Consider the following 13,753-nt stretch of genomic DNA (forward strand, 5'->3'; position numbering starts at 1 on the left):
ACACCATCAAAATGGATTTATAACATTTCGTTAGAAATCATTTGGTTGGTGGAGGTTAAAAAGTGCCTCGCCATTCTTAAGTTCTAAGGTGGTGAACCCACACCACCCATAGACGAGGGAAGAGAAGAGTCTTTCCCTCTCTCTCCCAGGGTACTGTGTGTTGCTGACATAGGAAGCATTTGTGTGGTCTGTTCACTCAGATGATGAGGTAACCGTGGGGAAGTTCTATGCCACCTTCCTGATACAGGACTACTTTAGGAAATTCAAGAAACGTAAAGAGGAAGGCCTGGTGGGTGCACACCCTTCCCAGAACAACACAGCCATTGCTTTACAGGTGAGTCTTACGGCACTCAAGTGTGTTTCTGACAGCGTGAGACAGGCTGTTGAGACCTTTGTTAAAATGGATGAATGAATGAACTTTGTTAAATCTGATATACATCTCTGTGCATTTCATTCAAAACTCATCAAGAGTGCTGATGTTATGGTTTGTGATCCAGCAGGACGTTCATGATCTTGGTGTACAGTATGATTCTGTGATTTATGTTTCTCTTGTGTGAATTCAGTACTTGTGTCTTCTGTGTCTTAAAAAAAAATAGCTAGATGTTGATGTTAAGCACATTACTGTCTTCAGCCACCATTGCATGTATTTTCTGTGCATTCAGTCCACGACTCATGAATTTCACATGCAAAGCTTGTTGCAGTTTCTGTTACCTTATATCGTATGATATATGGCTTCAGTATAGTCCCATATATCACTGTCAGTCAAAAACATGACCAACTAGTTTCTTTATAATTAACTTTTTCTGTGTATTCTGCTATTATAGAGATCTAAAGAAGGAAAGAGTGAGAAGAAAATTATATTTTTACATTATTTACATTTGGTTATTTTTTTCATCCAAGTACTTTCCAGCTAGTGCAAAATATTTCAGAGGGAAAAAGGGACTGAAAGGGATACAAAACAACATCAGCAAAAGTAAAAGTGAAATATGTGAATAAATGCTTTTTAGGAGTAATGTGAAAGTCTAAAGGTAAAGTAGTGCAGTAATGAGTACTTACAAAAATGATTTAATATAAAGTGAATAACTTAAAAATGGGAAGGTAAGTTAATAGCAGAATAAATATGAAGATAAATAAATATTAAAGTAAAACGAATTAATTATATAATTACATGCAATGTTTTCACCTGAAATGTAAATTGCTCTCTTTTTCCAAATTAATAAGATGTTTAAAAAACTGGAATCCACTTGAATCATTTTTAGGCACTACACAGTCGACATAATTGGATTTTACATTTTTTGTCTTTTATCCTTCAACTTCCTTTCTGTTCTTTGTCTTTTTTCTGGACTCCACAGATAAACACATTTCAAATATGTTGACTGTTTTTAATGTTAACATTGTAGTTTCACTGAACTGAGTATTAGACATCTGTCATTCTTGGTGATAGGAAGGCAATTGCAGCAATCAAATTCTCTGAGTTGTTGATTTCTCTTTCTGTGAAGTTTTATTTGACAAATTGCAATCATTGCAATGAAAATTGAATACGAAACACAACATATGGGTTATTGAACATACATTTTTCTATAATTAATTCAAGAAATATCCATGAATCACAGTTTTTTTTATTGATATTAAATTACTTCCTGCAGTACTCAAAGTATTCCCAGTATGTGAGAGAAGCATATCTGGAATCTACCGAAGGCTACATTCAGGAGAGCACATCTGTCTGTCTCTGTGTTCTCATCTCTCACAGTCTGAAAGTACTGTAAGTGTCAGGTGTTGTACAGCACAGGTGCGTGTATGTTCAGTATGTGTGGTGGTTGTGCCTGTATGATGTCAGAGTTCGCACTGTGAGTTTTAAGATGAAGGTCACAACCGTAGCTCTTAGCCCTGTTGTTGTCATGGTTCCAGGCTGGCCTTCGCACGCTGCATGATATTGGGCCTGAAATTCGCCGAGCGATATCATGTGATCTGCAGGATGACGAACTAATAGACTTTATTCCAGAGGAAGACGAGGAAATTTATAGGGTAACTGATTCAAATTTACACAAAGGGAAATGTTTGTGCTTGTGAATAATAATTCTTGTTCATGGAAAAGTACATATGAAAAAGCTAGCTGTAGATGGAAATGGAGTAGGAAGCATTTAGCAGCTAAATCTGTAGCAGAAGCATTGGCTTCAGATTTTATATCTGCAATATGTAAGTTTTTTTTTTCTTCTAATGAGTTCATTTTGCTTTATTATGTTTCTTCTCCATTTCAGTTCCAACAATCTAAACAGTGTTTTGTTTTGCTCGCACATCATGCCATGTACCAGCTTCTTAACTTACTTTTGCACATATATTTTTCTTAAAAAATATCAGCTCTCAGACTTAACATCAATAGCATTTGTCTTGTAAGAAGGAGAAATGCTGGTGGTTTTACTGTGAGTGTTCCTTCACAGCGTAATGGTGGACTCTTTGGTAACCATCTCATGAATGGTGGTCATCGCCGATCCAATGGGCATCAGACCAATGCCACTCAGCGCCCTTTGCAAGTGCAGCCTCCACCTCACTATGCCCACATGGAACAGCCAGTAGGACGCCTGTCTAGAGCCAATGCAATGTCCCATCCCAACCACCATCATCACCACCACCACCATCATCACCACCGCCACCACAACTCCTACGGAAAGTCTCCCAAATCTACCAACATAAACCTCAACAATGCCAACGTGTCCAGTCTGCCCAACGGAGGACACCATCGCTACTACGAACACGCACCTCCCAATGGCTATCCAGGTCTACGCAGCTCCTATTACGATTACGACAAGCCACGGACACCCCAGGGTCAAAGGTATCCACACAGTGATCATTATGTCATGTTGCAGAATTAGATCAAACAATATAGAGTGAAATTGGATTTATATAAATTTATATAAACCTGAAGCTCCATTCACACCCTGTTGTTGTACCCTCTGTCTCTGGCACATTTTATTTGGTGGTGTGTACTTACTCCCATTACGTGTCAAATGTTGAAATTACATGTGGACTAAACATGTAAAATATTACATCACATCAAGATATGCTCAACATGGACTGTTGCAAGAGGAATTTCAGTATTGTCTGAACTATTCTCATCGAATAGCTAAGACAAAGAAAATCTTTGTAGAAAAGTCAGATACCATCTTTGTATGAATGTAATTAGAAGTGAATGTTACAATGAATTTGATAATTATAGAAGAAGATATAGCACTAACACATATTAAGAGGTGTTCTTGTCTTCATTTCTGCCCAGTGATAGTCGCGAAGAGACTTCTTATGGTGTATAACAACACATAAGAGGGATTTTAAAAAACATCACTGTGATTATTCACTGTGTGAGTGCTTGCTGTTGTCAGACATCGGTGGACAATACTGCTACAAAAGTGTTTTTCCCACAGGCAGATTCTTATCAGACTTTTCCATTACATTAGCCTCTACTGGAAACTTCATTCCACCATGCATCATAAGCCTACTCTTGTACTGACACTTAATTTGTGACCAGTAGCACATTTTTCTTATGATTTCCCATCTTCTGTTTAAACTACATTCTCCAGCATTGGGCCTGTTTTTCCTTAGTGCCCAAGAAGTTTGGGGGACAATTTCATTGCTTCCTCTTTATGAAAGAGAAATGATTCTCAGATTGTTTCTTATCTTAAAAATAGATAATGGAATTGTCAACCAACAGTGGAGTCATCGCCATCACTCTCTGTTCTCCTCGTACATATATATGAGAATGCTGTATATGCTTCATATACTGTATGATATATATGTCACACTTTCTTCACCCAGTTTCCTGTGTTCTCTCCTTCTCCCTTTCTCCTTCCTAACTAAATTCTTTCTCTTGACCATCCCTGTGCTTTCTTGGACAGAAGGCGCTACTATGAGACCTATGTTAGGTATGTTGTTTTTCTAGGTTTGGTTCCAGCAATATGTCTCAACAGCAAAAGAAGGACTTTTGTTTCATTTTGACTTGGTTTTGGAAATTGTTGCATCCTTGCTAAGTCAGTGTTTCACATTACATGCTGGCCAGTCATTTTGTTTTCCAAGTTGTTATGGCACAGTTGTGTCTATGCATTGTTGCATAAATAATAGAGAAATGAATGTGAGTGGCCAGTATTGTGCTGAGAGCAGCCCTGCTTAATGCATGTGTAAAAGTGATGCGCTTGCTTTAAAGGACTACCCAGATGCTTGAAGACAGGGGAGTGTATGAGAATGTTTGAAATGAAGTGACTGAAAATCACTACTTGTGTCCACTTCTTCTGTTTAGTGCACATTTCCTGCAACACTGCACATAGTTAACTTCATGACTTACTAGAAAGAGATGTGTTTTAATTAAAGTAGTGAATGTCAAAGTGGATGGGGTGTTTACATGGCAGAGATGACCCACGACTTCTGTCTGTCTTGGTTTGGCTGTGAAAGGGTGGTCTCTTGAATTGCTGCCCCCTGTAGGCTTGTGTCTGCATGGCAGTGCATGGCAGTATACCAGTAACCCCCATAGAGACAGTAACAGTGTGCACGCTCTAACCCCTCTCCCCTGGCTTTTCCACAGGTCCCACAGAGGGGATGGTCACCATCCCACCATCCGAAGGGAGGAGGAGTTTGATGAAGACCGTTTCTCCGGGGAGTATTACAGCGGGGAGGAGTTTTATGAAGATGACAGTATGCTGTCAGGGGACAGGTAACAGTCTTTTCACAGTTTTGCAGTTTGCAATTGCAGTTTCATTCTGACTTGGCTAGAAATTTATTCCAAAGGTGTTTTGGATAATGGATCCCATAATGTAATGTTCCCCAGGTATCAGAACAGCGACACGGAGTATGAGACTCCCAAAGGCTACCATCATCCTGACAGTTACTACGATGATGATGAGCAGCCTCTCTACCGCGACTCACGGAGGTCACCAAAGAGAAGATTGCTTCCTGCAACACCTCAAGGTATATTATTACCATCGTTTATATATAAAAGGTAGACGTGGCTTTCATCTCTGAAAGTGGAAGCTGATATGTGAATGCCTTTAACCTGCTTTCTTTCTAATGGCCAGTAGGGGGCAAAAAGGAGTCAATTAGAAAAATAAGCATTATGCTCAATAAAATCTTTCTCAATCAGTGTACACTCTCAGTAATGACTTTATTTAACACAGCGTGATGTTCATTTAGTCAGTTATGGCTTGATATAGAGTAAGCAGACAGGAAAGAAGGGTATGCTTTAGGATATTCTTATTGTGTGATTGTCGCTACAGTAATAGTGTCCTTGGTTTTTGGTCAGATCTTTCCCTTTCATGTGGGCTCTGGTTCCAAAAAAGTACGGTGGCTAAAATATAAAAAATGTCTCTCTTAATCTTATGAAGAAACAGCCTGTGATTGTCGTCCACCGTGACCTGATGCCATGTGTCAATGTTAAATATTGTAGAAAGCTTTTACGTGAGGCACACCCCTCTTGCTTTTCATTTCTTCATAGCTTATTATCTAGTACACTGATCAGAGCATAGATTTTCTGAATATCTGAAATTACTAAAGATGAGCCACATAAAATAGCTGTGTGGGTTTTTTTGTGTGCTTGTGGACAAACCTCACAAAGCTATAGTTTTCTTTTAAAGGTTGTACATGTACACAAACTTTGCTTTTTGTTCATTTTATCGTATTGTATTACTCCTATGTTTGAATTTCTCTCATTGTTTCTAAGTTAATGCTCACTGCTCTACTCGTGATTAATTCAGGTCATAGAAGGCCATCCTTCAACTTTGAGTGTCTGCGCAGACAAAGTAGCCATGATGAGCTTCCACATCAGCGTACTGCTCTACCACTGCACCTTATGCAGCACCAGGTAACACAGACATTCTTTAAGTGACATTTTTGGACTTGGGCGGAGTGACGTTTGTTAGTAAGTTGCAGATTGCATCAGCTTTCTTAAATTAATTGCTAAATATCACAGAAAACTGTTGAATCGAAATACTACACAGCTATGAAATAGCAGCAAACAGAACTGCTTCCCAAGTGGGTGGCACAGTTTACTATACTTCAAATCTCTTTTGTGTTCCACCGTCAAATCCTCTTTCTTCACCCATCAGGTTATGGCCGTAGCAGGGCTGGACTCTAGCAGAGCCCATCGCCTCTCCCCAACCCGCTCCACCCGTTCTTGGGCCACGCCCCCTGCCACACCGGCCAGTAAAGACCAGTCACCATACTACACCCCTCTCATACGTGTGGAGCACCCACACAGGGAGAGTGTTGTTGGTAGCCAAGTGTCTGTGCGCAAGAGCTCCTGGTACACAGACGATCCCGAGTTCTCCCAGAGAACGTACTCACCTGTGCACCTGCAGGTTCCTCCGGAGTACCATAACCAGTACCACCAGAAAAGAGGCAGTGCAACCAGCCTTGTGGAAGCGGTGAGTTTAAGGCTGTTTGGTGAAATAGTTACTGGAAATTTTGCGTGACCTGGGCTTTGATCTCACAAGCACATTTTCAGATTTATTGTGTCATCTGAACAAAACACAAAACACAGTCCTACAAAAATCCACACTGACATATTTTTCCTCAAATTTTTCCAAACAGGTTTTGATATCAGAAGGACTTGGGAGATATGCCAAGGATCCCAAGTTTGTCGCTGCCACAAAGCACGAGATAGCAGATGCATGTGAGATGACGATAGATGAGATGGAGAGTGCAGCCAGCCACCTGCTGAATGGAGGAATATCCCCGGGTATCAATGGGGTAAATGTGTTTCCCCTTCTGACTCCAAGGGACTATGAACTGCCGGACACCGCAGCCAGCTACAGCGATGAAGAGCCAGAGACAGAACCCAGAGGTCCTTATGAGGAGGACCTGGCAGACGAGATGATCTGCATCACAACTTTATAGCAGAGGCTGAAGGATTCTGCACATTAGGACCCTTATAGATTTGCTAAAATTTAAAAAGAAATGCATCTGTTGGCTCTGACCCAAAGAAGTGCCTTTAAAGTGAAGAGAAAAGGCATAGGGATGAGAGACACACAAGTCCTGTTTGTTTAATTGTTCTCCACCTGCCAGCCATGGAGGTCACAGCACAGAGCCAGTTACCATTCCTGCTGAGCACAGAGGGACAGACTGGATCTTCCTTCCAAAGGCTTTGACCTGATGGTAATATACAGGTTCTGCCTGCAGCCAGTCAAAGACAATAATGCTGATGCCAGTGAAAGAGATGGACCGACTGGCAAAGGTGTGAGATGCTCTAGAGGGTGGGTCTCTAAGGGTGATGACAATCAGATGTTCGATGTCATTACCTCAGTCACTTTTTTAAGGTCTGGCATATCATGCAAGTTTTCAATGCAAGCATAGAAAGGCATATCTCCTCACATAGTTTTTAGAATAACTCGATCCCTTCGTCGTTAGAGCAGATCGTTTAAAGATCGCTAGAGCTGAGTGAAATAGTGAGATAGAGAGCTGAGTTGCAACAGATTATGCAGGAACTAACAGTCCTACTTATAGCATCATTCAACTTGAGATATGTACTTTTGAAGCAACAAAAGCATTTGTGATAAATGCACTAGCAGGCAGGTTATTTTAACACTTTAGAATAGCCTGATTAATATTTCATAGTTGATATGCTGTAAATTGTATTATATAACAAAAGAAACTTTGTAAAGAGATATTCTATATTTTGTAATTATGTATCATTTAAAAGATCAGCAATATGGACCCTTGTGACTCATGTTATACTATAAAAGCATACTTGCATTATTTTATTAGGTAAACCGTTCGGATGTTTATTTGCCTTTTATTTTTTTTGCGAATATGCACCTTTTATTTTGCCTATGACGACAGCAATCTTTAGAGATTCTGCTTATGTGGCGACACTACCGCACAAGATATGCTTTGATTTCTTAGCATAGGAGTACACGTGTTACTTCATCAAACCGACAATGGAGCATTTTTAGAAGGCAAGCCTCAAGGATCCAGTGCTGAAATTTCGCACAGATGTGACGAACACATTTGTTTGCATATTTTGTGCACGGTATTTTAAAATGCATAGTGCATTAACAATGCTGCTTTTTTTAGTTGGCTTCGGAGTCAAACCTAGGTTTTTGTCAGCCCCTACTGAAATGCCTTTTTGCTGCTGAAAGAACGAAAACTGATAGATGGTAATAACAGGGATAAATTAACACTTTTCAAAGCTCATGCTGGGAATTTCACTCTTTGTTGGTCATGGCAGAGTTTCATTAGACCTTTGTACCGAATCTTTGCTATCACATCTTAGCCTTCATGCCGGGTGTGGAGAGGGCTGTGGTGGCAGAAGGCACATGCACACATCCAAAGGCCGGAAACAGCCCCAACATGTGTTCTAGGTGAAAGTACTGAGGGTGTCCTGGTGTCAGGATGCTGCAGAGAGGCAAAGCAATACTAACCCCCACACCCCCGACCTTTCTCTCTCAGCCTGCCTGGTTCCTGCGTATAGTATACCTCGTTAGGCATTGGTGAAGACATATCATTGTCACAGCTTATCTGTTTGTCCCAGTGTCCCACAGTGGATTCGTTGAGATTAACTAGGGCTGAACTTGGATTTTAGTGTGACTGTATGAAAATGAATGGCGCTGTGAGGCAAACCCCACGCTGGGTACGTTAAAATAAAGGAGTAGCTGGAGCCCACAAGTTTAAAAACACAAGGCAACAAAATATCTTTTAATCATTCATCATCCATTTTTCTCTCACATAAAGATACTGGACTAAATAAATTAAAGTGGGCTATTTCAGGCGTTACCATAGAGCGTTTAAGGGTTAATGTGACCTGCTGTTGTAGGCGAGTGCATACTGTACTCTAATTCAACCGAATACTGTCATGAAAATGTAGGTTTTCCATTTTGTGTGCACATTGAAAGGGCTCTTTGAATTGTTTGTGAGTAAAAAAAAAATGTGTTGTAGTCCTTTTGTTGATAACTGTCATATAAAAGGACCAATGCACATAAAAGGCACATTGTACTATTCGTAGCAATTACAGTACTGATGAACTGAAGATATGCATTATTTTGTAAAACACTTTTAAAAGTTGTGTTAAACTAAAGATTAAAAGAACTTACTTTTACCTCATGTCAGGGATTCCTGAAAAAAGAAAAAAAGAATATAATGATTTGGTTCAGTCTATACCAATGGTATTTAAATATTAGCACATAGCTGTTTGTCTTTGCACAAGTAACTGTATAGTGCTTTTTGTTTCTCCTTTTTCTAAACAGATTTGTGTATTAAGGTGAGACAATTTTGTACTTTTTGTGACTGTGTGTATGGTTTAGTGGAATCTATATTTGTCATTTACACCTCACCTCATAATGCTGGGAATGAAAGAGTATTAAAAAATATTTTCAAGGTGCACTGTTCCTCTGTTTTGCAGGTAGGAGAAAAAATAAAATAAAATCAAGTACCAGTTTACAGAGAAACACATGTTGATTTGAACGTTTCTATTAGTTTTCTTCATCTTGTTATGATTATAATTACTATTACTACTATTAATGTTCAGAAAGCTGTATTAAAATAGAAGATAATGTAATATATGTACAATATGGAAAGACCCATGGTAATGTTCTCTACTTGAAAGTCTTGATATCTGCTCCTTAATGTTTTTATTGAGTAAACATCTTTTCTCTTAGTAGCAAATGCTTTACTATAACCCTCTAGGTTTTGTATCAATACATTTTTTGTATTTTTTTTATTTTATTTTGGCCTTGATTTTATTTGAATCGATACTGATATTTTATTTTCTATTGATCATCATTGAATAAACTTATGCTGAAATGCTGTTCTAATCTCTTTGCATTCTACACTTTTTAGCAGACAGACAGTTGCTTTGAGTGTCGCCTCGCAATTAAAAACACATTCAAACACATAACTTCACTGATGTTTGTGTAATGTGACAGAAGAGGTCTGCAAAATGAATTTCTACAAGCATGTTTCAGGGTAGCTGTTGCGTTTGCATATTTCAGGAAGGAGACACTTTGTTTATCTCCACAGTTGTTGTCGCCTCCGATGCCTCATCATCCTCCCGTGGCTCTTTCCCGCACATCAGGAAGGGTAGAGCGTATTTACGGAACTAAAGGAAACATATATTACAGTCTATTATTGTAAGTCAATAATAACATTTCTGATTTATCAGCATATACAGTAGAAACTATGTACATTAAATAGGCTTTTAGATTATAGGTTATATCATATGCAACAAAACAAACACTCTAACAGTGAAAATGTGACAAAATAAAAATAACTTTAAAAATGTAACTCATTGCCAACCCTACACATATGCTTTAAAAAGAGACATGCCATAAGGCTTTTGTAAGCAGAGAAATATGCATTTAAGAAAAACATACATGTCTGTAACTACAACCCCTCCTGCGTGTCTTGTGTTTAAAGAAAATATATTTACTGGCTTTATGGAAGAATTGATCATATATGAAGGTAACTGTAAAATTAAAAACAAACAAAAATAGACTCTAAACCCTTTGCTTGTTTTAAACTGAGGTTAAATGATTTATTTACTGTAGAGAAATTTAAAATTTTCTCATTAAAGCTGGAATATTCAACATAAAATATATCTAATCTGTAAGTTATATAATACCAACAGAAACAGTGTTGTATTCATTCCTGTATTTCCTGAATAGCCGTGTTTTACTTTTTATCACCACTGGGTGGTGCTGATGTGACGGAAAAAGAAGTTGATTCACTTGTTCCCCTCAATGTGTTTACCATATTTGGCTGAGTACAATTATTACCTGCTTATTGAGGTAGATATAGATAATGGGATTGTACACAGTGCTGCTCTTGGCCAGATAAACAGGCACTGTGCCCACCAGAGGATGAATCTTCACGTCTGGGTTGTACACCACAAGCATGGCCAGGGTGGCATACGGCATCCAGCTGATCAGAAATGTCAGGACCATCAGGATCACCATGGACGCCACCTTCATCTCCCCTTTAGCCACTGCGCCATCTTCCACACAAGCCATCTTTGATACCTGTAAAATGGTGTGTTACTGATAGGGTCACTAAAGACATTTAGAGAGGAAACGTCTCTGCAGTAAAATTCAAGACTGAACTGAAAAGTGAAAAGGCACCCCAGCTAGACACTAAACACTTTACTGAACAGGATTAGAATTTTATAAAAGCTGGTAAGAACTGATTTAACCTGTAAAAAACAGAAAAATAAAACACTGTATCATAAAGTTTCTACACTTCTTATAGTATATTGTGTTTATTGTGAATAGTATGTGTAGCCCAAAGCTGTCAGTTAAATATGATAAATTTAAAAATAAGAGATTTTACTAGTGATCAGAGTTATAATGTAAATTCAAACACATACCTCGATTTTGCTACAAATGTTGTGACTTTAACACCATAACTTGAAAGTATGCGTGCTTATTTTTTCAAAATTTATGTATAATAGCTCACCTGGTGTAATGTCCACATTAGCTTGGTGTAGGATACCAGGATGATGGCAAAAGGAACAGCAAAGCACACCGCAAAGTAAGCCACAATGTAGGAGACATTTTGAGGGTCTCTGTTGTGCCAGTCTGGTGCACACGATGTCCCAACACCCTCCAACTCATACCGTCCCCATCCAAACAATGGAGGCAGGTTCCATGTGAGGGACCACAGCCAAGATAAGATAACACCTCCAACTGCATGCTTCTTTTGGAAGGTAATTTGCCCCAGTGGCTTACACACCACAAACATCCTCTCCACTGCGATCAGAGCAACGGTGCACAGAGATGTGATGCCTAAAATAAATAAATAAATAAGTAAATAAAATAAAATTCAAAACTTTCACAGACGCTAGTGGAGGTGAAAGTACTTTTAATGACACTGTACTCCATGTGGTCTTCTTTGAACTTACCAAACAAGGACACAGCAAAACCTTCCATCACACAGCCTGTTCTGCCCAGGGAAAAGTACCCTTGGGCGTTGTTGACCACAGAAAGCACTCCTCCGGTCATGGCTGTGCCCAGATCAGCCACAGCCATGTTCATTAGAGCATAGTTGAGCGGCTGCCTCAGCTGCTTGTACATGAGGGACACAATAATCACTGTAGCGTTGAGGATGATGGCTGGACCAGTGAAAATGGCCATAATGATGGACAGAATGATGAAGCCAGCACGTGGAAGAGGCTGTTCCCCCTGAGGACCCAGGTAAAAAGAAGCATTTTGCAAAGATCCAGAGTGCTGCATGGATGCAAAGCTATATAAAAAAAAGTGGTATGGTCGTCTTTTCTTCCCTGGAGCTACTCAGAGTTCAGTATCTCACTACTTGAGTGTGACAGTGGAGATTAGACGACTCGAGTCTAAGAATAAATCCTCCAGATCTGGACTTACCAAAGAGTAATTCCTCCAAAATGATGGTCCTTGATCCCCCACCTTTTTCTTAATTGTAAAAGGATTTAAACAGGCAGTGTTTGTTGCTGGGCTCAACCCACTGAGCAAGTACAGAAGAAAAACAAGACAATACAACAAAAATAAAAATACAATAATTTTCATGATATATTAAATTCTTTGTGACTGCTCCCCCTCACAGAGGAGAAAACAGACTGCTGATTTAGCTGTCTGTGAAATGCTTAGAGAGAGGTGTTTCACAACATGTGCTAACTACTGTCATTAAGACCGAGTGCCCCAAAAAGTTGATTCTGTTCATGTAGACGTTGCGTTTTCTGTGGGAGAAACATTTTCTCACTCATCCAAGTGACTTCTTCAGTCTCAGCTGACTGCAGGTTTCCCCGCCCTCATAAACAGAACATTTGCTGAGTTTAAACTGCAAGTGAGACAATGATTAGTGATTGACATAAAGCCAGAATTATGATAATTATGACATAATGAGATGAGGACATATATACGAAAAAATCAAACTGTAACTTTTTCACATATGCATGTTTTAGTGGTACTGCTCTGGATAAAAAATGTAAAGGCTATAACACGATAAAGCATAGGCATAATTAAACTCTCTAAGTTGCTAATTTTGAATACAGCAGTGTAAGAAACATGTAAGAAACATGATCATCTTTCTTGGAAGTTATTTTTCAGATCAATAAAACTACAATAATAGTGTAACAAAATAGTTCAAATGTGATTAAATTATCCTTTTTTCTTCAAGATAGTTATACCTTTAGGATTTGAGTAAGTTGGGGAAGGAAGGGTTATACAAAATGGTCTGAGGATTTAAAATATTTTTCTCTTAAATGTGGACATACAAATGTCTTCAACAAACTTAATTTTGAAACTATATTACTAATAACAGATTTCCATCAGAAAGCAAAATATATATATTCAGTATTTTTATAGTCTATGTGAATAAAATATTTACTTCAGGGTGACAAAGCCATGAAGTGCTTGTTATGTAGGATAATGACAATGGTAAATATATCATTGCATTAATTATATTATGTGGAATTAGTTTGATGTGAACAATTTTGTCTCTCTGTGTGCAACAAAGATGTTTTCTTAAGGCTGGCTTAAGACTAGTTCTTAAAGAGAGATTTGATTGAACAAGCGATGAAGTAACCGGTTACAAACTCATGTAACGGGCTGTTTGGACTCAGGATTACGGTGATGTGCTATTAATAACTCTGTATTAAAGTTCCACCTAAAACCAGAACTCAGACAAACAACAACAAGATGAAAACACTTTAACAAGTGCAAAGGTCAATGATTGAACCTAATCATCAAGCAAAAGTAATTTTTTTTTTGGATCTATATTTATTTATAACAACATGTTACAAGTGTAATATTACTAT

At 38.6% G+C, this 13,753-nt stretch overlaps 2 protein-coding genes across 10 annotated transcripts in view; one reads left to right on the top strand and one right to left on the bottom strand.

The window, feature by feature from the left end:
* The window catches only part of cacna1da (calcium channel, voltage-dependent, L type, alpha 1D subunit, a), a 61,839-nt gene extending 52,054 nt beyond the window's left edge, over nt 1–9,785 (top strand). For 6 of the 9 annotated variants that reach the window (XM_025907283.1, XM_025907287.1, XM_025907285.1 and 3 more), the window contains 9 exons: nt 201–334; nt 1,909–2,025; nt 2,439–2,830; nt 3,888–3,914; nt 4,568–4,696; nt 4,811–4,950; nt 5,733–5,839; nt 6,084–6,401; nt 6,568–9,785. In XM_025907283.1, coding sequence (XP_025763068.1) covers nt 201–334; nt 1,909–2,025; nt 2,439–2,830; nt 3,888–3,914; nt 4,568–4,696; nt 4,811–4,950; nt 5,733–5,839; nt 6,084–6,401; nt 6,568–6,873 — 1,670 coding nt within the window. In that variant the 3' untranslated portion in view covers nt 6,874–9,785. The remainder of the gene's footprint in view (nt 1–200; nt 335–1,908; nt 2,026–2,438; nt 2,831–3,887; nt 3,915–4,567; nt 4,697–4,810; nt 4,951–5,732; nt 5,840–6,083; nt 6,402–6,567) is intronic. The other 3 variants (XM_025907284.1, XM_025907286.1, XM_025907289.1) reach the window with 3 other exon arrangements.
* A 103-nt stretch (nt 9,786–9,888) lies between these two features.
* Nucleotides 9,889–12,197, bottom strand: LOC100693756 (parapinopsin-like). Its single transcript, XM_003459743.4, has 4 exons — nt 11,867–12,197; nt 11,422–11,750; nt 10,746–10,988; nt 9,889–10,069 (listed from the first exon to the last, which is right to left on the bottom strand). Exons 1-4 carry the CDS (start codon nt 12,195–12,197, stop codon nt 9,959–9,961), a joined length of 1,014 nt encoding a protein of 337 aa, XP_003459791.1. The 3' UTR covers nt 9,889–9,958.
* Nucleotides 12,198–13,753: the final 1,556 nt, after the last annotated feature.

Source organism: Oreochromis niloticus, linkage group LG5 (assembly GCF_001858045.2).
Source record: "Oreochromis niloticus isolate F11D_XX linkage group LG5, O_niloticus_UMD_NMBU, whole genome shotgun sequence".
Lineage (NCBI taxonomy): Eukaryota > Metazoa > Chordata > Actinopteri > Cichliformes > Cichlidae > Oreochromis > Oreochromis niloticus.